Source organism: Ictalurus furcatus, chromosome 4, assembly GCF_023375685.1.
Source record: "Ictalurus furcatus strain D&B chromosome 4, Billie_1.0, whole genome shotgun sequence".
Classification (NCBI taxonomy): Eukaryota; Metazoa; Chordata; class Actinopteri; order Siluriformes; family Ictaluridae; genus Ictalurus; species Ictalurus furcatus.
In genome coordinates, this window is record NC_071258.1 from 6,159,240 (window position 1) to 6,183,961 (window position 24,722).

A 24,722-nucleotide genomic window follows, 5' to 3' on the forward strand; every position below is an offset into this window, starting at 1 on the left:
CCGTTTCAAGTATACGCAGATTTCCCGGATGTACCCTTTGCATACTTGATAGTAGAGTAGAACTCAAGTATGCATTTTTAAACGTTGGGATGAGTTTTAAACGTCTTTAAAGCTCTTTTTTTACCCCAAATACCAATAACTTTTTTTTTTTTTTTACATTATGTTAACTACTCTATGTGGTTGACTTCTTATCTAAGGAGCATGTAAAATAGTTTTTTTTATTATTATTATTGTATTTATATTAAAATGGATTATGTTGATGGCTGATCTGAATGTTGATTATTTTGTTGAACAATGTGAAATAATTTTTTTTTTTTTTTTTTAAGCACATGTATGTACAAACATAAACAGGAAGATCCCCAAGGATGCTTGGCACTCAATTTTTCCATTTCTATCAGTACCTACCTTTCTCAGAGAAATATATTCTTTACACTATTTTAGAATTTCAGTTGCGTACGTACAAAACCTTTCAAAATATAGAACACTATAGGACCACCCAATATGTTCAAACGCTTTCAATATCATCATAACGAAGATACAAGAAGAAAAAAAAAAACAGCCAAGACATTGGCAGGGTATTCGTTTTATTGTACAATAATCAATATACATCTCTATGCATATGTCATTTCAGACATCAATCAATACAAACAGGATCGGTGCACAGGCATGGGGCTTGAAATCACAAGTCGGATGTATTCGATTTTTGTCAAACTTATAATCATTGTAATCATCCAGAGTCTATCCGCAGTATCTTTTGCATTGCTCGAACACAACTAAGTTGTTTCATTAACGGATTAACTGACAATGAGTGAAAAATTGTGTTTTAGAGTTTTATGAAACTGAAGCCAGGGGGAGGCATGACAAACCTTACCAAATGCACAAAACAATCCAGACAACCACATACAGTGTGTGAAGTGAAAGCTCTTTATGTTCCCTCACTGTTCTGAGCAACAGGAAGTCAATACTGGATAAACCAGAGATATCCAATCTTATCCGCAAAGGGCCGGAGTGGGTGCAGGTTTTTGTTCCAATCAAGAAGGAACCACACCTGATTCCACCTGTTTAATCAGTTGATCTTGGCTTTCAACAGACTCAGGTGTGACTTCTGCTTGGTTGAAATGAAAACCGGCCCTTTCGGGATAAGATTAGACTTTCCTGGAATTCATAGATTCTATCAAATTCAGCTGAACTGAATTCTGAGGCATTCAGAAACAAATTCTAAAACCTGAACCAAGCTACAGGCATCAAATCAAAATGTTCCAGATACAATACAGTTTTAGAACGAACTACAGAAAAGTCCCACGGAGAAATATGAAATGTTTCCGCAGAGCATGATAAGAGAACAAATTAACTTGGGTTAAACTGTGCCAATAAATTAAACATTTGCTCTCCATATACGCAATACTGAACACCAAGCCATAAAATGAGTACATGTAATAAACCACAGGTTCTGATGACCTCTTAAATGTTGACATATATGTGTGTGTGTGTGTGTGTGTGTGAGTATTTTCATTAAATGTCATATGTACATGGCGGAGCTTATTTGTATTTTAGTACTTTACACACACACACCGCTTTAGTCTGTCTGTTCCACCCAGCGTCACACATTGATGTTTGGTGTTACTATTTGCCACTCGGAGCAGGTGGCAAAGACAGAAGAAGCCTGTTGACCTCACGGAGCTGAGCATCTAGAGTTTCTGTAGTTAGGGCCAGTTCTCCAATTTGCACCTGCAGGCTGTTGATAGTGTGCGTCAGCTCTTCGTCCTTTCTCCTGCTGTTCGACGCTTGCCTGCTGTACTCGAATACGAGACAGCCGCCGCCGATGAGGAAGATGATGGTCTCACCGAGCAGCTCGGCTCCCAGCTCCGCAGCCGCGTCCTCGTTAAGTGGTTTGACGGCAGCGCCACGGAAGCCCATTATCCTCATCTTTGTTTTCATCTCGATCCAGTGGTACACTTCAAAGGCAGAGAAACAGAACATGCTCCAATGCTAAATTTACTAATATACACGCCATTATAATTACGCAAGGAACAAATCATTTTTCAGGGTGTGCGGAGAAGAGATACTGTCCTGTTATAATATTGTCTTCTGGAAAACATGTAAATATCTTATTTAGCTTCTGAAGGTGCTAAATGAAAAAAAAATCTAATAATTTACACAATATAACAATTTACACCAATCATACTGTTCAAAAGTTTACACCCCCCCCCCCCCCCCAGCTCTAAATGTATTATGTTGCCTTCTTGAGCATCAGTGAACGTTTGCACCTTTTGTAATAGTTGTGTACGAGTCCCTCAGTCGTCCTTAGTTTAAAAAGATGGATCTCAACATCATCAGTCGCTGTTGGAAATGAGTCAAATATGCAGAAAATGCTGGAAAATCAAAGAATGTGCAGGATCTAGAGGATTTTTCTGAAGAACAGTGGGCAGTTTAACTGCGCAGGACTAACAAGGGACTCATGAAGAACTCTCACAAAACATAAAAACAGTCGCTGATCATCCAGGTAACGACACACAGTATTAATAATCAAGCGTATGTAAACTTTTGAACTAAATTCAGTTATTATTGTGTCTTGTAGACTATATGTAAACATCTGTTATGTGAAATAGCTTATTCAGGGCAGTACTAAATTTAAAAAATGCATTTTTTAGGATCCCTCTTATTTATTTATTTTAAATTATACCTATTTTGCAGTATGACCACTCGTCATACTTTTAACCATTTATAGTTACATTAAATGTTTTGGAACATCCATGAAACAAGTGAATCCCTGTCATCATGCAGCTATAAACAATCATTCCCTCGACAGCTTCTATTTTTCCCCTTGCAGTTAGTAACACAAAGAAACACAGCGTGCCATGTTACCGAGACACATCAAGGCGCAAATATCTCTATCCTGTAGACTCTCCTGTGGCAGAAAACTTAGTGCTGACACTGGAGACTCCTTCCATAAACGTTATATAAATGTATCATTTCATAAAGCTGTACCATGTCAATGAGGAGTATACTTTTTTGATGTTAAATAACAACAGTTTAGTGTCCACCATGCAAGTTACTGTTAATGTGTTACAATGTAAACTATAGCTGAGATTTGAATTACAGCCGGAAACCACTATCAGAGCTGCTGTTATAGAAATTAATGAACGCTCTAGAATTCGTAAGAGCTCTGGTATAAATTAGATTATATCGTCGCTGTCGGGTGGAAACCTCGTATCTCCAGATTTCATTGTCATTGATTATAAATAGCACACTTAAATATGATGGTCTAATGGTTAAAAAAAAAATCTTATGCATCATATTTTAGAGATTATAATAAATACTTTTCTTATGGAAAAAAGTATTTAAGCTAACTTGCAAATAACCGTCCCTCAATTTTTGACTATGAAAGCATGCCACCTAAGGTCAACTCCTCCCTCTCTTACATACAGGAACATTTAGCATGAAGGTTTTATATAAGACAATTCTGTAGCATCAGACTCGATTTCTGATCGAGTCTGATGCTACAAAGTTGGATATCCACAACTGGATATTGTTTATATTCTTATTTATACTGTATAAGGATTTCAATAGAAGGCACTTTCAAATGTTCAACGAACACGCAATGACGACTAGGCTCCACCCCCATAAAAATGAAACAACTCTCATTGGTTGTTGTCGAGGCTAAAGTGTCCGCCTTTCAGCTTTTCATTGGTCCACTGATTAATCCATAATTCTACATATTCAATCGCAAGCGTTTGTTGACCCGCCCACGGTCCTGATTGGTTAAACGATGTCTTCCGGGAAAGCCTATTGGCTGCTAATCGCGCTGTTCTGCTTCTGCCTAACCATCAACCCGCTGTCATGGTCACAACAAATTTAAAGATATAACTCAGTAACGGTGCTCACGCTGTGCCGGAGGAAGACATATGTAACTCTTGAAGAATTCACTTCTCCGCGCTCCTGCTTTAATCCTGTTGGCCACTGGTTTGCTGAGCTGACGGACGCCCAGATAGAGCAACTTCGCCATGGGGAAAGCTCCTACGACCATCTTGGCGGAAGCGCGTCATTGAACGAAGGCGGGACGGAAAAAAAAAAAAATAAAGCGCGCGCGCGCGAGAGAGAGAGAGCACTTGCGTGCATACTGGTTGCGTTAGTTTTGCGCAAGATTAGTTTAGTTTACTACTGTCTAATACATTTTGTTCTTCGAAATACTCTTCCCAGAAAATGTGTCTGTGTGGATGTTCAAGAATATCAGCTCATACACATACCAGAGCCTCGACAACATCCGTTAAGCTTTGACTTAAGCTTTCTGCGATTTTTATTGGGCAAATCTTCACCTAATGTTTCCCGGAAAACAGTAGTTCGTTTTTGTGCTGCAGATCGCTGAAATCTGCGCAGCGGCTGCGCTGCTTTGTGTCCATGGTATTACGAAAAAAATAAATAAATAAATAAATAAATAAAATAAAACCACGAAATAATAACAATTAAAATACAACTTAAAAATAATAATGTAATTTATGAATAATAAAAAGCAAAAGTGTAACATAAAAATAAGTTAAATAAAAATCATTTTGTTAATATAAATTTCTGTATTTATAAAACATGATACATAAACAATATTTATTGTATATTATTTGCATTATTGTTAATGTAAAAAATGTTAGGAACACCAACAACAATAAGAAGAAGAAGAATCCCAACAGATTATTATAATGATGCATTCTTCTTCTTCTTCTTCTTCTTCTTATTATATTATTATTATTATTAAATAATATCATGGCTGACTCTGCGCTCTGACCCCAGCTTCCTGACAGGCTGGGGTATGCAAAGAAAAGAATTTCACTGTGCTCTAATGTATATGTGACCAATAAAGACTCATTATCCTTATCATTATTATTATAATTATTATTATTATTATCCATCTATTTTCTGTACCGCTTACCTTTACAGGGTCACAGGGGAGCCTGGAGCCTATCTCAGGGAACTCAGGCAAAAGGCAGGGGACACTGTGGACAGGGTGCCAACCAATCGCAGGGCACAATCGCACCCCCATTTACACACTACGAACAATTTGGAAATGCCAATCTGCCTAAAACGCACATCTTTGGTCTGGGGGAGGAAACTGGAGTACCCGGAGGAAACCCCCAAAACACAGGGAGAACATGCAGACTCCACTCACACAGGGCAAAGGCGGGATTCAAACCCCAAACCCAGGAGGTGTGAGGCCACAGTATAATAATAATAATAATAATAATAATAATAATAATTATTATTATTATTATTATTATTATTATTTAATATTATTTAGTAATAAAAACTTTTAGTTTAATATGTTTAATTTTTTACTATTATTATTATATGTAGATTTTATATGATATTACAATTTTATATAATTGTATTGCTGTTTCATAAATACCCTCTCTGTTTTATATAGGCCTATATAAAATGCTTTTCACGATTTGGATTTTATTATATATTTATATAATAATAATAATAATAATAATAATAATAATAATAATAATAGTAGTAGTAGTAGTAGTAGTAGTAGTAGTAGTTTCCACAGGGGGATCAATTGGTGATCTGTAATTACATTAATAACAAATACTTTATTTATTTATTTTATTTTTTACTACTAATAAAATACATTATTATGAATAACATGAAGGAGCTAGAGCAGTGTAGAACAGTAGAGCTGAGTGTACCTGTCTCCCCCAGTCTTGCACACACCTGGGTGGAGTTTGAGAGCAGTGGGCAGGACTCAGTCCGACACAAACTCCTGAGAATCTCTCCAGTACTGAGGAATTCTTCTGCTGTTTTCCCAAACGGAAGTCATGCAGCATGCCATTTTGATCTTTCGGAATCAGACCACAGCAGTTAACAAGGCCTAGGAGAACCGTGTTCATCCGCAGTTTACAGGATTAAAGCCGTTGGCCGCTTTATTGGGGTAGGTAAAGCGGCGTGATTTTCTCTTCGGGGCTTTTTAATTGTGCTGCGCATGCGCATTAAGTCAACCTGCATGTTAGAAGTGGGTATCTGGAACTAGGGGGGGGTTTAAGACTCGACATCTGGGTAGAGAAAGTATTTTAATGTAATAGTCCAAACAAAATGACGGGGTTTTTAAAAATATATATTTTATACACCACAGGCGAGATATGAAGTGTGTGTGTTGTGAGTTAGTTACACAAACACAAGAGGCAACAGTTCTGAGTGAAAAAGTGAAGCTGCTGCTGTTATCACCGTTGAACAAACAGCGCCCAGTAAACAGAAATGCTCCGACATTCCATTGACTCTCTCTCTCTGCTTCTTCTTCTTCTTCTTCTTCTTCTTCTTTGAAGTGTGTTTGTGTGTGTGCGCGCGTGCACCGCCGTTCATGCAACCTTAATGAGAATCAGATGTTGGCAGATCTCAAGCATCCAAAAATGGTCGGATTGCATACTGTAAAAGTAGAATATAATAATAATAATAATAATAATAATAAATGCCTGAGCTTAGTTTACCTGGCTGCACACACAAATACTTGCTTAACTACTACCTCTGTTAAAACAAGTAAGAACATGTTGTGACCTCTGATACACTTTACTGAATGTCAGTGAAGTTTGGAAATTGATGGGCTATGATATGAAAGACTCCAAACCAGGGTTATCTGGTGTTTTGGGGCATCTACATCAGATTATCACAACCATAGTATGTAAACTGGGTCATTTTGGATTTTTCTGGAACTGAGCACAACAGTAATGACTGGCAGTTGTTGTAATAGAAATGTACAGTATGGTATGAATTAGTGAGGCTGCAGCTGATTTCTTTCTAGCCCAAATGGTAGATTCATGCAGGCACGCATCAGTGACGGTTGTATCAGGCGAGTGAGATTGGTTCTCCGTTTGTGCTGATACTTTTCACACCAGCACTGATTGAGAAAGAACGGATGAAATGTAGTCACTGTAATGCCTTCGGAGGAGAAACTAAAAATAGATGTCCTACGCTAAGCACACATTGTTCAGTCAAAGTACAAATTATAGAAAAAGCACAGACGACAGAACTCTTGGGATAAAAAAAAAGTGCTTATATTAGGACTAAATGTTATTCTGGTATTGGTTGTGATTGCTCTAAACGTTTATACAGCCCATGGGTTCCTTCACTTCAGTCTCATCAATGCATGCTGAGCTTCTCTCCATTCTACAAGATTGTATTTCTGTCTCGCTTGTCACACCTGTGATTAAATATAGATGTTTGACAAATGCTACCAAAGGCTAATGATGGAAGCATGATGTGTGTTTATTTTATTTAATTTTTTTAGTTTCAAAAACCAAATGACACAACTCAACTCAATTAGTAAGGAATAAAACATGACAGGTTTATATTTATTTTCTATAACAGCAGGCCCTATGATTTGTTTTGTGGCCAGCACTATTGTCAGAGCTGCTATTCAATCAAGACCATATAACCAACACGTATAATTTTATCATTCCAGTTATCCAGTTATTCCGTCAGTTTGCAGTGATTTGCTCTTGCTTTACCCCTTTACACCAACCATTTTTGTAATTATTTATATGCCTGATTTAGTTAGTCAAGCCTCCACTACAGGAGCATCGAAACTGGAGAGTCTGGTAGTAATTTAATGGCAATAAAACATTTAAAGGTTTAAAAGGCCGCCCTCTTGTCATCTATGTCAAGAAACACTTACTGTACATTTATCTAATGTAATGTGCGTCTTCCAAATTTCAGTATTTTTGCCAGTAGTGTATAACCCGTGCTTTGTGGCAGTCTGTAAGTCTATTATAGTCTTACACTTTACCTCTGCTCTTGCTTTCCTAGTGTCCTACTGTCTTCTATCGTTCCTAATCTCCTTGTGTTCTAGACTCCTAGTTTCCCACTGCCCTAATGCCCTTGTTTTCCAGCAATCATATTTCTTAGTTTCCTAGTGTCGCTAATTTCCTGTCTCCCCTCGCCCTTCTTTTATCTCCTTATTTCCATAACTCGTAGTTCCCCAGTCTTGACCACATTCTCTCTACATGAGGTAGTGCTAACGTGTTTAGACTCCCACAGTAAATAAAAATCTAACCCTAAATCTATCTTAAATCTCACGCTTTATTGAATGCGCTGCTTTTTGAGAAATATATAACAACATTTTTTTTTTTCGCCCATACCCAGTTGGATCAGGGCTTCAACACTGCTTTACTTAATATCCGGCTTTCAAAATCTGGGATCTAGGAAGATCCAGCTCTGTTTTTGTGCACTATGAACCTTTTCCCTAGAACAGGAGTATCGGATCCAGACCTAAAGGCTGCAGCACTGCAATTAAGAATTGATTCAGCTCCTGAATTTGACACTCCAGTGTTAGAAGTTGTAAAGTGATTGTCTAGTGGGATTATATGTGTCGCACCTTAGGAAAACCCTTCATATGATCAAAATTTTGACAATTGCTATTATACACCAATCAGCCATAACATTACCATGGACCATGGAGCAATGTCCATGTCAGCAAATGTCAGCTTTGCTGTGTGAAACGTGCTATATAAATAAATTTTACTTACTAATTTTACTAATGGAAGAAAGTGGCCTGGTCTGATGAATCATCTTTTCTTTTACATCATGTGGAAGGCCGGGTTTGTGTTCATCAATTACCTGAGGAAGAGATGGCACCAGGATGCACTATGGGAAGAAGGCAAAGCGGTGGAGGCATTGTGATGCTCTGGGAAATGTTCTGCTCGGAAAATTTCGTTCCTGGCATTCATGTAGATGTTACTTTGACACGTACCACCTATCTATACATTGTTACAGACCAAGTACGCCCCTTCACAGCGACTGTATTCCTTAATAGCAGTGGCCTCTTTCAGCAGGATAATGCACCCTGCTACACTACAAAAAGTGTTCTGGAACGGTTTGAGGAACATGACAAAGAATTCAATTTATTGACACGGCCTTCAAATTCCCCAGATCTCATTCCAGTCGGACATCTGTGGGATGTGCTGAACAAACAGGTCTTATCTTTGGAGGCCCCACCTCTTACAGGACTTAAAATATTTGCTGCTAACGTCTTGGTGCCAGATACCACAGCACACCTTCAGAGGTCTTGTGGAGTCTATGCGTTGATGGGTCATTGTTGTTTTGGTGGCACAAGGGGGACTTACCCAAAGTGCCGGTGGTTTTAATTTTCTGGACGATCAGTTTATATTTAGAGTTTATTAAAACAGACATGTCTCTGAAAAGGCAGAAAATCTCATTTCTTTGTCCTTTTTTGGCTGTTTTTCCAGAATTCGCTCACACCGACATCCAATCTGTTTTTCTTTGCCTCCTGACATACCGTATGTCCGTCTAGTCCATAGGCTGACGTCACACAGCGTGCAATGGAAAAAAATGAGAATAAACAGAACATTATTAGAAACTTTAGATGAACAGTTTGAGATATCTTGCTTCAGTGAAACACAGATTCATTTTACATTGGCAGCATCTCTCACAGTAGGTCCTGCTGCAAGACCAATCAAAGTTTTATAATAATGCGCTCATACTAATACATTACCGTTTCCATAGTACCAGCCTGCACCGTCGATGGATGCTCCATATAATCTAAGACTAAGTAAAAATAATAAACTTTTTATCTAACAAGGATAAATAGTGTAATTGTTGATATGATGAAGCTTTCTGTAAGGAAATTTAACATTTATGGACGGAGTCTCCAGTGTCAGTGCTTTGTAACAGTTAAGCGTAAAGCTGTTCCTGTAAGTCGTCCGGCAAGAGTAAAGACGTCAGGACCGAGAACATCTCAGGAAGCACTTCTTTTGCTTTATTAACTTCAGGAGAGAGGAAAAAAAAGAGAGTTTGGTGAAGGAACAACTGTTTATAGGTACCATAACGTATGTGATAACTGGAAATAGCTTGTTTTGCAGACATTCCACAATATTAAATGTAATTATAAATGAATAAAATGTGGTGATTTAAAAAAAATAAAATAACTAGAAAGTTGTAATATTTGGGAAAGTCCTGTTCTATAATAGGAATAAAATACTGCTGTTATCGAAAAATAATCACTGTCAGGGTGGTTGCAGTAACTATTCTTCATGTCACACATTTTTCTATAATAGCACACCTCATTGGTTTGAGAAGCGTATTTACATTGCGTAAATTTAGGTGGACCGCAAAAAAACTTGTGCATTTGTGTTGAATCGGCGCTGAGCCGTGTTCTTACTTCTTGCTATAACTTTTCTTCAATGGTGTATGTTTTTGAGAATTATAAGCTGAACTTTGCATGCAGTCTGTAATAGTAAGAGTTTAATGAGCTAAGTTGTTGTTATGCATGAAGGCATGAAGTAATAGGAAGAAAAATCTACAGGATGTACAACAAAATTACCAAGGTGATTTGCATGCACATTTCTGGATAACAGAGTAGGTTGTTTTTTTTTGTTTTTTTTTTTTAAACACAACAGAACAGGTTAGGAGTATATTTGCTACCTGTAATCTGTCAACAAAGATATCTGAACGTTGCAACAAGCCAAAATTGGCATCAAGCCTAAACCTATGAGATCCAGCTGAGCGACATTGCTGTGTTGTTTGTTTGCCTGCTCAGACATGCTTCCAATGATGATCATGTTTGATCCTATAATCCAATAATTATTCTTTGATTTCACATACACACACGTATATTGTATATACTCTGGCACCAGAGTTGAGGTCAAAAATTCTATAATTATATCTGAACCAACTGATTCACCTTTCACTTAAATAAAGTCAAATATAATTTTTATAGTAGGTTTTTTTTTCATCTTCTTCCAATTACAGGTTGTAAAGTCACTCTAAACTTTATAAAGTGTTGTTTTTTTTTTAATTCAATACTTTTTGCGGCACTTCATTTTAGTCCACAGACTGATCAAAGTTTAAACATCATATGTCACTGTAGTGCTTTTGCCACTTTATTTCAAGAAACAATGAGATGAAATTCTTGCTGGAAAACCTGAGTTACTACTGAACAGGAGAGCGTTATTGTGTCTTAAGATGTAAGAGCCAATCAATAGAGGATGTGCTTGGCGACACTTTCCCGCCAGAACACGCCCCCTCAGCCAGACTGAGCGGCAAATCATCCAGCAAAATGGCTGGTTTTAACAGGGGAAGCTGCGAAAACACAAGTATAATCAACAATTATCATCTTAAATTAAAGGCAGTTGGACTCGACAGTGACTCTTACAACTTGCCCAAGAACCTGTGGTCCATGGACATCAGCATGTGGCCAGAAATCGGTTTTCTTGACATTTATTTGCACCTGATTTCGACACCGGGGAAATACACTAAGCAAAGCCTGAAGGCGTACAAAAGCCTTGACGCTTGGTCCTACTTCAAGTCGGGATTTGTTGGAGAAATTAAAGTGATGAGAACAACAATAAACATTCTGGTTATATGTGGACAGATATGGACAAATTTTTATTTTATTCTATAATTTTATCTGGTAAACCATAAGCTAGCTTGTTTGTAGCGAACACTGCTTCCACTTACTAACTTTACATATTTGTGAAGGTAAAACACGGTCAGAGAATGAATGAGCCCCTGTTATTTATCAGTGGAAACAGTCAGCGTTTAAAAGGAAATGTGTAGCAAATGATTCATCTTTGTACGACATGAACACCACATGCCAAAAGAACTCACACTTACACTGACTGCCCGACTTAGTCAAAAAGGACTGAATGGTTTTTTGGCACTCTGTAAAAAGATAGCACCATACCCTATCATGGATTATTCCTTACATAATTTAGATTGTAATTTGCGCATGCAGATCTGTTATACAGTTGATACAGCTGGGAAATAGAAGTGGCATTCCACCTGTAATTGTTTTCTTTCTTTGTATCATTTCCTCACTTCCTCAGAGGGAGGAGCTAAGAACAAGCAGGGGAAGTGAGGAAAGGAAATATGAGGCACCCATAGAATCTAGACTTTATTATTATTATTATTATTATTAGGATCAAAATTTAGCTGCTTTGATGAGTAACAAATGATTTTTTGAGGAGTGAATGATAAATTGCTTCACCCTCAAAAATTCCTTAAGTTAAAAGTTCTAACCTGTCAGTTTCTAAAGAATTACCTATCCCTGTTTGGTAACTCGAAACTAAGAAAGTGGGTGTGCCGGGCTCTTTGGTGTAGTTCTATTGCTCAAACCTCTTGGTATTGCTTACAGCATTGTGTGTCAGTCCAGCTGATGTGTTGAAAGGCACTGTATTTTCCCTGCAGAACTTCACATAATCCAGTCTTTTGTCTATTTAAACTCCAGTGTTACGATTAAACCTTCTAAGGAAAGTAGCATGTGCATGTGTCTTTTTTTTCCTGCCTTCAGTTAGTCTTGTATGCAAATTTCTTGGCCCTCCTGGAAGCCTTGACATGGTGCCCAGATGTTATGCAGAAGGTGTGGTCTATTTGGACTGTTTTTGTTTTTCAGGCAGACGTGAAATAAAATATCCAGAAATTCAATGGATAGCTGTCATCATATTCTAGCTGGTTCTCTTTCTAAGGAATTGGGTCAGAAATACTTTACACTTTGTTTTACATTTTGAAGATGTTATGATCCCATGCCAACCCACAAACATCCAGGTCTGTAAATGAATGGCTAGTTTCACATTCAGTCATAACTGTGAAGTTTTGTCATTGTGTAGACACGCAAATAGTTTGACATCGACATGATCCTGAGCAGTTAGTACTTTTAAAAAAAATTGGACAGAATTCTATGGATTTCACACAATAGGTGTGCTAACATACTAAAGGTAAGACTGCCTTCTGTATAGCACAGAGACTACTCAGATACTCATCATGGATTGTGCATTGTATTTTGCATGTGTTAAGTTGTGGGGTGTTGAGGGCTTCCTGCCCAGGGACCTAGGATTTACTAATCTACCGTTTGATCCAGTTAGCTGAGAACTACGGTTGTAAATTTTCCGTCAGTAAATGTGTCCAAGTGTGTGCAGATCTGCCAGGCATCCATCTATCCATCCATTTTCCGTACTGCATATCCTACACAGGGGAGCCTGGAGCCTATCACAGGGAACTCTCTGCACAAGGTGGGGGACACCCTGGATGGGCTGCCAACCCATCACAGGGCATAATCGCACACATATTTACACACCACCGGTAATTTGGAAATGCCAATCAGACTACAAGGCGTGTCTTTGGACTTGGGGAGGAAGCCGGAGTATCCGGAGGAAACAGGGAGAACATGCAAACTCCCTGCACACGGGGCAGAGGTGGGATTCGAACCCCCAACCCCGGAGGTGTGAGGCTTATACATGCATAAAAATTTTAACAGTTTTGTTTTCCAGTGTTCACTTTAGGTTACTTGCAATATCATGTGGCATTCCTCAGCCAAACGGGTACAAAAAGGAGACTGCTCCAAACCCAGAGATACAACATATCAAATGTGGTGTTTGTCGTTGGGTTTTTTAAAGAATTTATTAGCAAAAGTTACTTTATTGTTAACACCGAACTATTAATAATGAGATACCTACAAGGTTTATAGGCACCTGTATGATTTTGGAACTGCTTACAGGTTGATTTTGTCTATGTGAGAGATTGGGTTTACTTTTTGTGAATTTTCCTTCTGTAAGTTTGGGTCCGTATAGGAGGGATTTGGGGTTGGAGTTTGGTTTATATGGAAGATTGAGTCCATGTGTTCTTTTGGTTTGTGGGCTTGGTTGATTTTGGCTCTTGTGGTCTGTATGCGAGTTTTGGTCCATGTGTCCGTTTGGCATGAGGTTTGCAAGTGTGCAAGCTTGTATTTTTGGGTCCAGGCTTACAACCATACTGCACGGCACAGTGGCAATAGAAATTCAAGCAGAAATTTTGTAAAAATTGTAAGTTTGGGTCCTTGTGCAGGTTTGTGAGGTTGGGTCATATTTGACTTTGGGTCACTGTGCAAATTTGACTTAATGTTCAGAGCCATAGGAAAGACTTTAAACATCCCTGTCAGTACAATTGGTTGAATAATATGCAGGTGGAAAGCTCATGGAACCATAAGTAACTGTCCTTGAACAGATTTCACAACACGCTCTCAGACTAATGAGAAGGAAGTTAAGAGAGAAGCCAACAGTCTCTCGAAAAGAGTTGCAGGACAACCTAAAAGCAACAGGAACAGCAATCACACAGAACATGCTTCACTGTAAATGGTATTGGGGCATTATATGTCATTGAAGGAAACATGAATGGAGAAATGTATCTGGACATATTAGTGGAGAATTTAATCGTATCAGCCAAGAAAATTAATCTGTGGAGAAATATGGACGACTCAACAAGACAACGAGCCCAAACTTACAGCCAAAATAACTCAAGACTGGTTTCTACAAAAGAAGGTGAAGGTGCTTGCATGGCCTACCCAATCTCCTGACTTTATTTATGAGGGATTGTGAAATTGCGAGTCCATCAGAGGAACCGTGTAAGTGAAACCTTGTGAAGACGACTTGCTGAGAGCAATGGGCCAAAGTTGAGCCACTTGAAGTGGATAGCTGCACTTGAAGTATATTAAATAACCAAAACAAAAGTGCCCGAATACTTCTTTTCCCTCACTGTATGTGTGCCGTATGTGCAAGTTTGTTTTTGTTCTTGTGAGTTTGCTTTGGCTCAGAGTTTAGGTCTACAAGTTTGCATGTTTGATTTGTTCAACCTCACATGAGCTTGTTTCTTTGTTTGTACAGTGTACGTTTTGTTTTGTGTACGAGTATGTGTTAATCTGTACCTACCTCCCATGTAAGTCTGTATGTGTTTATTCCAATATGCCCTTATTAGTAGCGATGTTTGTTTTGGGTGGTTGCTCAGTGTGACTGCTGAGGAATGTCTGGCACTCGGCTCGACTGAATCACAGACAGGCTCCTGAATCACATGCTGGCCAACAGAGCTTGGAGTGGACTTGGCGTGATGCCATGGAAAGCCACCAGCTATAGAAATGCCAGACATTATGTCCTATCTGATTACTAATGCTGTTGATTTAAGATGTATTTCACTAGCTTAGTATTTTTTTTAACAAACAGATGGTGAAAACATTTCATTGAAACCAGTTGCACCTGCTAACCAAGTTCATTTCCTGTGAGACTTTGTCAGTAAATGATTACAGGTTAGAGTGTTTGTGTGAGCTGATGCTGTCAGTCTGTTGAAGTGGTGCGTCTACAAATAAAGGTTCTTTTGAGCTTGTAATATTAATGTTAATATTAGACCTGCTTCAGATTCTCTTTTCAATTTATACTCAATATTATGACACCCTTCAGTGCTGGACAAATCATAAATGTAATATTCCCCATGTGCTGCCCAGTGTCATGTTTATTTTTTATTTTTTTTTACTCGGAATCTGCAATGAAATGTGCTAATGGGTGTGCAGGAGACGGTTTTAATGCGCCAGATGTTATTTTTGGCTTGTTTTGACAGGGTTTCTATATTCGTGTTCCTGTTTTGTGAAAATTTCGTCTCTCATCTAAGCTTGCCATGTTAAAAAAAAAAACACACACACATTCTACCGTCAACTAGCTTGCTCCATGGATGATGGTGTGTGGTGGGATTCAGAACAAGTAGTTTGCACAACTTTTAGAGCAAAACGGTGCATCATTGCTTCAAACCAACTGATAACCCGCCTTTCAAAAGCCCCCCCCAACCGCCCATTATTTGGTTTCCAAATTATCCATAGTGTGTGAATGGTGTGCAAATCTGTGTGTGATTGTGCCCTGCGATGGATTGGCACACCGTCCAGGGTGTCCCCTGCCTTGTGCCATGAGTTCCCTGGGATAGGCTCCAGGCTCCCCGCAACCCTGTGTAGGATAAGCAGTATGGAAACTTCTTGATGGATGGATGGATGGAATGGTTGTTGAACCTACTTAACTGCTGGGCAACTATGAATAAAATACTAATAGCCTGGACAAGAAATCTGCTTGTTTCATTTATTGATATTTCCATCCCTGCCCTTAGTTGGTATGTCTACACTCTAAAAAATACTGGGTTATTTTCTCTACCCAAACGCTGGGTTCAGCCTTTTGGGTAATTTAATTGGGTTATTTTCTCAGTCTTGGGTGGTTTGGTGTAACCCAACCTTTGGGTTATTGGCTGGGTCATTTTCACTTACAGTTGAATCAATGTACCCCCCACCCCAAGTTAGTATTGTATTTGTACAGTTAAGAATCTGACTGATTATTTCTCAGATGGAGGAATTTAAGCAGGAGTGACCACAGGAAGGTTAGGATTTAGGGAAGTCTAGTATAAGGCTACAGATACATGACTGAGTGGTGATGTAAGAAGGCCAGACCTAACTTTCCACTTTTAGTGAAGAGTAAATGCTTGCTATGGAAGCAAACATTTTCACTTTCAGGAGAAGGAATATGCTCACCTCAGCCAGATCTTGTTCAGGGGTTGATTCTGACTAACACTGACTCATACTTAACTGCTATATCTTTTGTTTCATGTCTCATATTTCACACCTTCTTCTCTTTCACAATCACTCCTTTCCTGTCATCTGTTCCCTCTCACCCAGTGATGAGTAAATGCCCTTCCTAATGTGACCCTAAACCTCTTATCTCATGTCTGGATTCAGTCACTTTGCTTGTGCCATTGTATTTCACATACACTCGTCATAAGATCAACGACACAATCCTGAAAGCAGTTTATTAATGACTTGCTGTAACATTTAAAGGTATAATATAATACTATAATAAGTGTGTGTGTGTGTGTGTGTGTGTGTGTGTGTGTGTGTGTGGAAAAATTGAGAAATAATGATTTTTGTAATTAACAATAGCAGCAGGTTTCAAACAATTAACATCATCACTTTGCTCTCCGTTAGTTTTGTTATAAGTTAACATTACTCCCATCAGTGTTCAGTAATGGCCTTTGATGAATATCTGTGCTCAGTAGAACAAATTGTCTGATTTAAATATTAACACCATTTATATATTGAGTAAACTACTTATTGCTGCATTCAGAAAATGTCTCTTTTTATTTGATTTCTGATTAATCATATATCATATTTTCTTTATTTTAAAGCCTTGTGAAATGAACTAAATAGCCAGTAAGACACTACACCACTTTTTTTATAACATAGTTTTTTTTTATCTGATTTGAATTAGATTAGTCATAAAGTAGGCTACTAATGGTACAGTGAACAATCCCTTCAGGATTTTGCAGTGGCGGAAATTAACGCAAGAACAAGCAAACTCTGCAATATTCGTAGGAGTGTGGTAATTTTGAAAAATTACCACGTTTTTTCCCAGATTTGGGCCAAGACACGTCATGTGACATCATCACAACCTGCATTCAGCCAAAACCTTCTTCGATTCGTGTGCGTTGAACATGAGTACAGCTAAGTACACCACTGCGAAAGAGCGTGCAAACAATTTTGCACGATTATAATTTCGCCAATTAAAATAGTTTTCCACAAAAAAAACCTCTCAGTGAAATCAGACTGTGGAATTCTTGATTCTGATTGGTTAGAAGGTGTCCATTACTTGTCAGTAACAGCACGGTTCAGACAGTAGTTCTGGCTGCAAGGTTCTTAATAAACCAAGCTGCCACTGTTGGGCCCTTGCGCAAGGCCTTTTACCCTATCTGCTCCAGGGGCACCGTATCATGGCAGACCCCTGTACAGACTGTGCTGTAATGTGTATATTTGACAAATGAAGGCTTCTTCTTCCATACTCCCCCCCTCCCCCCCCCCCCCCTTCAATCCTGCATTACAATTCATGTCATTCATAGGAACTTTAGAAACCTGAGTCAATGCATGAATGACAGGAAAACTTTAGCAAGTGTGTCTAACAGATGGTGTATTGTGCTACAGGTGTAGGAATGAGTGTACAGCATCATCAGCTGCTACAGGTGTTTCAGGTTGTTTGCATTTGTCTGGACTTGCAGCTCACCCACCCAGTGTATGAGCAACAACCAAGGAAGTAAAAGGCACTGATAATTAGTAGTGTAAGCACACCAGGCTGTAGCAAGGAGACCAGAGCTTCATAAATCACAGATTTTTTTTGTTGGCTATTAGAATTCTAGTGAGAAGGTGTGATTTGAGTTCAGTATGCATGATGGCTCATGTTTGTTTGTGTGTGTGTGTGTGTGTGTGTGTGTGTGTGTGTGTGTGTGTGGAGAGGAAGGATGGAGTTAAGCTCAGGGACTGAATTAGAGGCCTGTTTGAACTTGAACTGGTTTCTGTTTCTGAGGTCACAAAATGAATGGGTGCCCAGGTTGGCTTTGAGTGTACAATCATTCGCAGGGTGAGGCCGAGAGAGAGAGAGAGAGAGAGAGAGAGAGAGAGAGAGAGAAAGAAAAGGAGGAGCAGTATGCCACACTCTACACTGATTTTGCACAACAAGACAGGCCCACGGATTTATGGGATACTGGAGGAGGTCCAGCAGCACAGTGCTGAAGAGAAAACAGCTTAAACAAAGCTGAAAGTTCAGGAGTAATAAAGCATTTAATTAATCCCTCTTTCCGCCCGAAACAGACTTTTATTGTACTTCTTTTCTAAGAGTAGCCAGTGTTTTCTAACCTATTTGGTATGATCTATTCTCTTCAGGTGAAATGATTCAGCTTACATGGAGAGACTTGTGACATCTGTGACTCAGTTTTAAATAGGTAACGCTCAGTTTTACATTCACATTGGTCTTTTAGTAAGTTGTACAGTGCTTTGCACTATAATTGAAGTTGGCTTCAATTATAGTTGTGGGTCTTCTGAGCTATTGTTCTGTCAGCTTTGCATATCTGGATCCTGATATTTTTGCCCATTCGTTCAGGTAATATTGCTCACGTTATGTATTAAATGGAGACCATTGGAGAACAAGTCTTGCCACAGATTCTTAATCAGATTGAGGTCTGGGCTTAGACTGGGGCATTCTACAGGTTCTTGGTTTTGAACCACTCCATGTTTTATTCTAGGATTTGCACAGTATTTGGCACCATCCATCTTACCCTCAACTCAGTCCCTGTTTCCCGATCCCTGCTGAACTCCTAACCCAGTTTCCCATTTCCTGCTAATGAAAAGCATCCACTTAACAGGATGCTACCACCATCCTGTTTCACTGTAGGAATGGTGCCATAGGTGCACCAATGGGATTGGCACCAATGGGACACACACACACATCATCCATCTATCCATCTGTCTATCCATCTATCATAATGTATGTATGTTTTGGTAGCTGCTTGGTCTTTATGATGCTCTTTGAGTAGGAATGCTCTCTAACAAATTATTTACATTTATTCATTTAGCGGACGCTTTTATCCAACACAGTTTTTATACAAGCAGAGAGCAATACAAGTATTGTTCACATATTCCGACACCTTCCAAGAACTTGTGTATTTATATAGTGATCAAGTGACATTTTAATTGCACACAATAATAACTAACTGCATGACTCCTGATGGCAACTGGTTCCACCAAAACTAAATGATTGGTTCACAGCAATATGTATGCAATCAAAACATTTGTGATGTATTTATTTTTATTTATAAATAATTTTGCAAACTATACTGATTTTCCTTCCATGTCAATATTATGCTGTTTTGTGTAGATTCATAATGTATAATCCCAATTATGTCCATTTTAGTTCCAGGTGATAACACTACAAAAGGTGGAACAGTTCAAGGGGAGGAATACTTATGCAAGGCACTCTAGTGTACTTCCAAGTTTTAGATCAGGCTGAATTGAAGTGTTTTAATAATTTCTCATTTAATCCCCCAGGAAGTGTGTTGAATTAATCTGAAGTTGTGCAGTAACCTCCAGGAAGAGCCTGAAATCATGTCCTCCGACAACAGCTTGGGCAGCAGCATGCTGTGTGAGAAATAATCTTCTTGTCTTCTTTATTTGCCATTTAATTCTCATATGATCATCTTTTTTATTGTTTACAAACACAATGGACACATGTCCCCACAAGTGAAATGATAGTACTTTCATGCCAGAGAATTTTATGATATTCAGGGAAGAATTCATTTAATTTCAAGGCTTTGTTTTGCCATGACTTGATACTCAGCATTTAATAAGGATAGTTCCAGTTAAGAGGTTAATAGTGGCTACGTTTACATGGACAGCAGTAATCTAATTATTGACCTTACTTTGAGTAAGATAATAATGTGATTAAGGTGTTTACATGAGTCGCTTTTAGAATACTCCTTTCATGTACCCGTTTTACATGTTCTAGAACATAATTAGATTAACAGCCCGCGTCATTACGTCACCGCGAGACGTCGTCCGACGTCCCTCCAGAATTTCACGTATCAATATATAGTTCGTCTTCGTTATGGTACCGTGTACAGTTTTGGGTGTTTTTATTTAATTTTTTTACAAACGCTTTAAGTGCAGTTAATTATTTGTCATGCTGTACGTGCAAATAGACGACTGCTTGAACTGTCTATATAGTAGCCGAGATGCATGTATTTTTCCCCACTACAGGCCTATAGCAGGTAAGTACGCGGTTTGGGACGCAGCCGTGCTCTCTTGCTCTCCGTAAAACGGTTGAGCACTGCCGTGTGTGATCGTGTCCTGTCGCAAAATGCGGTGAAAACTCCCACACGACGTTAATAATGTGATTAAGGTGTGTACATGTCTGTAATACACGTCGATAATGTGAATAAAACAGGAGTACTCCACATGTCTTCGTTCAATTTGTGTTTACTTCGAGTATGACCTTAATCAGGTTAAGGTAATTAAAAATGGCTGTTTACATGGTAGTTTCTTAATCACAGTATTGTCTTAATCGGGTTAATAGTGAATTATTGTTGTCCATGTAAACGCACTGACTGTTAGTTCCAGTTAAGAGGTTAATAAGGTTAGTTCCAGTTAAGAGGTTAATAAGGTTAGTTCCAGTTAAGAGGTTAATAAGGTTAGCTCCAGTTACTTTCATGCATAAATTATTTATTCACATATCTGGATTCTTTAGATATTGTCTTTTTTTTAATCCTAAAATTGAGGATTAAATGTCTGTCAGTACACACACACAGACTGCACTTTTCCCGCGTGTTTGTTCTGCTCAGACACCTTCAAACACACTTTTGGAGAAGACTCAAGAGACCTTTTGGTGGTTTTTCCTTTTTTTTTTTTTTTATGAACTATTTTTTTATTTTAAATGAACTATTATTTTGATTCTGTCTAAATATCAAATATTAAAAATGGATTGTCCATAAGGCTAAAACTGTATACCTGAAATATATTATTTTAAAATAATAATCTTATATTATAATGTCTAAACATTTTTTAACAATCAGGTCTAAAATACTGTATGTAATGCTAAAGACAAACATGTTTTAGAAAATATAATTTCTGATTATAGTTTTTAAAATCTAAGGCATTCATTGGTGTCCAGAACAAATTGTTGTTGTTATTATTATTATTATTATTATTATTATTATTATTATTATTGAGCTTCATTTACAGTAATGCTCTCAAGTGATACAGATTTGGATCTTATTTTATATATATATATATATATATATATTTTATTATTTTTATTTTATTTTTTTTTTAAAGTCTTACTAACAGTTTACATCACATATGCCCAAACTTTTCTTTTTGAGATCCAGGGGATGGGCCACAGGCTCTCGATTAATAGCCAGTTATAAGAAACAGGCTATGATTGCGTTTAACTTAAAGTGACTAGCTTAACGGGATTTTTCTGCTGGCTGTGTGAATAGTTTTGTATAAGTAAAGATTTGACAGATTACACTCACTAGTTCTGTTCCTTCACTACTACTACTACTACTACAGCTAATACATCTGAACTCAGTTAAAAGTATTTCTTTTGCCAGCATTCCTGAATTTCCCCGTCTTCCCTGAAGTTATCGCTTCCCAAAATCTTGAAAACATTAATATGGGCCTTTTAAAAAAAAGAGGGGAAACAGGAAGCGGTGATGATAACATCCATTGTTGAAACTAGGAATTTTATTTTCAGAATCCTGCCTTTTTTTTTTTTTTTTCAAAACGGAGGTGTGCCACATGTGGTCTGTGGTGTGTGCTGTGTAGTTTGGACATGGCTTTGTGTGAATATCTCTGTTGTTTTCGCCTGTAGTCCGGTCCATCACGGATGACCTGAATGCGTCTTTGGCGACGGCGGATGAGCTGTCTCGTGAGTTTAATTCCCTCCTGCAGGATATCTCCTCTACCAACACTGGAAGCTCTACAGCACAGGTAAATCATTCTACTCATTCACATCCGACTGCTCTATTATGCTAGCTTTTTATTTTAATAAAAAATTCAACTTGACAGTATCTCGCTCAGGATTCTGTTTTTTTCATATGCAAACAAAACATATAAAAAAAAATACAGTATGGCAGTTGGGTAAAGAAAGCATGCAGTATGGCAGTTATATAAGAGTGCTCCACCATAGACATGTGTTTGTATTTAACAGCGTAATTACTGTCTGACCTCACATCCTACTGGGACTCTAAATGAGCTCTTTATTGACGTGAGATAAACCAGTTAAACGTGTAGGTAAAAAAAACCTCAGAAACAGTACAAATAGCAGTTCTTACAGTTTATTTGGTACAAAGGGCTCAAGATGTTTTCTGCACTGACTTGGGCGTTTGTATTTGTCTCAGTCATGGGCATTAGTATTGCGAAATATGGTCTTGGTTTTGACTGAATGTTGTCTTATTTTTCACATGCCACAAAGTTTGCAAAGTCATTTTAATCTCAATCTTGACCTAGCTTCAGTCCCCTTAACACTCAACCTTGAATTGATCTTGGTTAGTCCTGGTATTGGACTTGTCTTGGAATTGACGATGGTGTTTTGGACTATAGTCCAATTGGTTGGCTGTGGCTCAGGCTGGTAGAGCGGGTTGTCCACTAATCATAGGGTTGGCAGTTCGATTCCCACATGACTCCACATGCCGAAGTGTCCTTGGGCAAGACACTGAACCCCAAGTTGCTCCCGATGGCAAGTTAGCGCCTTGCATGGCAGCTCTGCTACCATTGGTGTGTGTAAATGGGTGAATGAGAGACAGTGTAAAGCGCTTTGGATAAAAGCGTAATGGATAAGTGCAGACCATTTACATATACTGTATGTATACACTGACTATCAGGTGCAGCTACTATAGATCTACTATAGATCACACTATTGGTATAAAATTACTGACTGTAGCCTGTTCGTAATTGTCCATCAGTGCAAATGGACCACCGCTGACTATATATAAAAAATATCAAATATACACAGTCTCTGAGCTGCCACCACCAGGACACTAGATACCACTCGAGAGACCCTACTTGTGGTTGGTTCACTCGGTTTCAACTATTAATTTCCCATTGTTTTTAGTCTTGTTTCCCAATAAATTTTGATGTAAATGTTGACTGCCACCAGCTACTGAAATTAGTCCAGCGACGATAGTCCTTGGATAGTACTGTGAACAACCGAGCTTAATATTATCTAGCTAGCCTACATCTGTAACCCTTTGCCTCCATGGCTTCATTCTGTGAAACACATATTTAACAAAGACCCTGCATGCTGTATTTTGCAGTATTTTTGGTCCCGGTTATCTGAATATTATTTCCGATATACAGCATTACCCAAATATGAGCCATAACTTTCCATTCACAATGGATTAAAACATTCAACATTATTAAAGTACAATAATTGACACTATTAATGATGTAGTGTTTGTGTGATCTACTCAGACTCTTAGTAGTATACAGTATACCAAAACAAAAGCTATGAATGAAAAGTTAGAACTAATTAAGCATTAGGTCTGTGGCCAGTCGTTACTGATTATTAGCAATAGTTTAACTTTTCAGTGCACTGTCCGTTGGCTGTCCGTATCGTAACTTACCGGGAAGCCAAATCGCTCCTTTAAGCCAGACCTTAAAGATTTGGGAGAATCTTCCAGCTATTGCTTGCTGATGACCATAGATCTTCCCGAGCTAATATGCTAGTATGCTAGTTTTTTTTTCCATGATTCAAGATAAAGAGGATGCTATTTTTTCAAAGGAGGGAGTGTGGCCTTGATAAGTTTAAATGTTTATTACACCTCACATAATATAAGCAGCATTTTATGCGAAATGGCCTACTTAATTATGCAGTCTGTTGAATGTATTGTTCAATAAGCAGACAGATGCACCTACCATGTTGAACTCTTCATTGTATTCTTATGCCCTTTTACGATAGAGCTCCAGCTTGAGACCACAGAATACCACCAGCTCCACTCAGTCTGGCCCCAGTACCACCAGTGTTTCCACTGCAAGTACCAGCAAAGATGCAGGTGGAAGTGTCATGAATAGAGGCACCATGTCTTTACCCCAATTCACCCCGCCCATCAGAGCTTCAGAGCCCAGCACTCGTTCATCAGACTCTTTCTTTACCAGTAGTAAGAACCTCCCGACCTCCCCAAACCAGCAGGTCTTTCAGTATGCACCAACTCAACCTCGAAACACTCGCAGTGAGCCTGTCTACTCTCGTGGAACCCAGACGCCCCCAAATCAGTCCCCACATACCCAACGCCGGGCATCGCCAAACCCTGCCAGGTCACATGAGCGGAACTTGAGTGGCTCGTTCACCTTCGCAGAACTCTCACCTGGTTTCAAATATGAGCCACAATCTGTTCATAGCATGCTTCAAGTCCCAGCCAAACCAGTGCCTTCGTATGACTCCTCCACCACTGGTCGTAGATCACCCAGGATGGACAGAGCTCCTTCTCCCGGACCTTTCAGCCAATCGGTAGCGAGCACGTTGCCACGCAATTTCAGCACATTTAAAACTACAGGTAGGTGGAAGGAAAACTGTACAGTATGGCAATCGGATGTTTAAAGTCACCCATTTTTTGATCATGTAGAATAA

General features: G+C 38.6%; 2 protein-coding genes across 4 annotated transcripts in view; one reads left to right on the forward strand and one right to left on the reverse strand.

Annotated features, from left to right (window-relative positions):
• Positions 1–220: 220 nt before the first annotated feature.
• Positions 221–4,833, reverse strand: opa3 (outer mitochondrial membrane lipid metabolism regulator OPA3). The gene is made up of 2 exons (XM_053622659.1): positions 3,886–4,833; positions 221–1,955 (listed from the first exon to the last, which is right to left on the reverse strand). Exons 1-2 carry the CDS (start codon positions 4,025–4,027, stop codon positions 1,624–1,626), a joined length of 474 nt encoding a protein of 157 aa, XP_053478634.1. The 5' UTR covers positions 4,028–4,833; the 3' UTR covers positions 221–1,623.
• A 252-nt stretch (positions 4,834–5,085) lies between these two features.
• ppp1r13l (protein phosphatase 1, regulatory subunit 13 like) overlaps positions 5,086–24,722 on the forward strand; it is a 28,369-nt gene continuing 8,732 nt past the window's right edge. The window contains exons 1-5 of one of the 3 annotated variants that reach the window (XM_053622648.1): positions 5,086–5,196; positions 5,695–5,923; positions 19,646–19,739; positions 21,966–22,084; positions 24,054–24,648. In XM_053622648.1, the coding sequence (XP_053478623.1) occupies positions 19,703–19,739; positions 21,966–22,084; positions 24,054–24,648 (751 nt within the window). In that variant the 5' untranslated portion in view covers positions 5,086–5,196; positions 5,695–5,923; positions 19,646–19,702. Of the gene's footprint in view, positions 5,197–5,694; positions 5,924–17,651; positions 18,544–19,645; positions 19,740–21,965; positions 22,085–24,053; positions 24,649–24,722 lie in introns of those variants that run through there. The other 2 variants (XM_053622651.1, XM_053622649.1) reach the window with 2 other exon arrangements.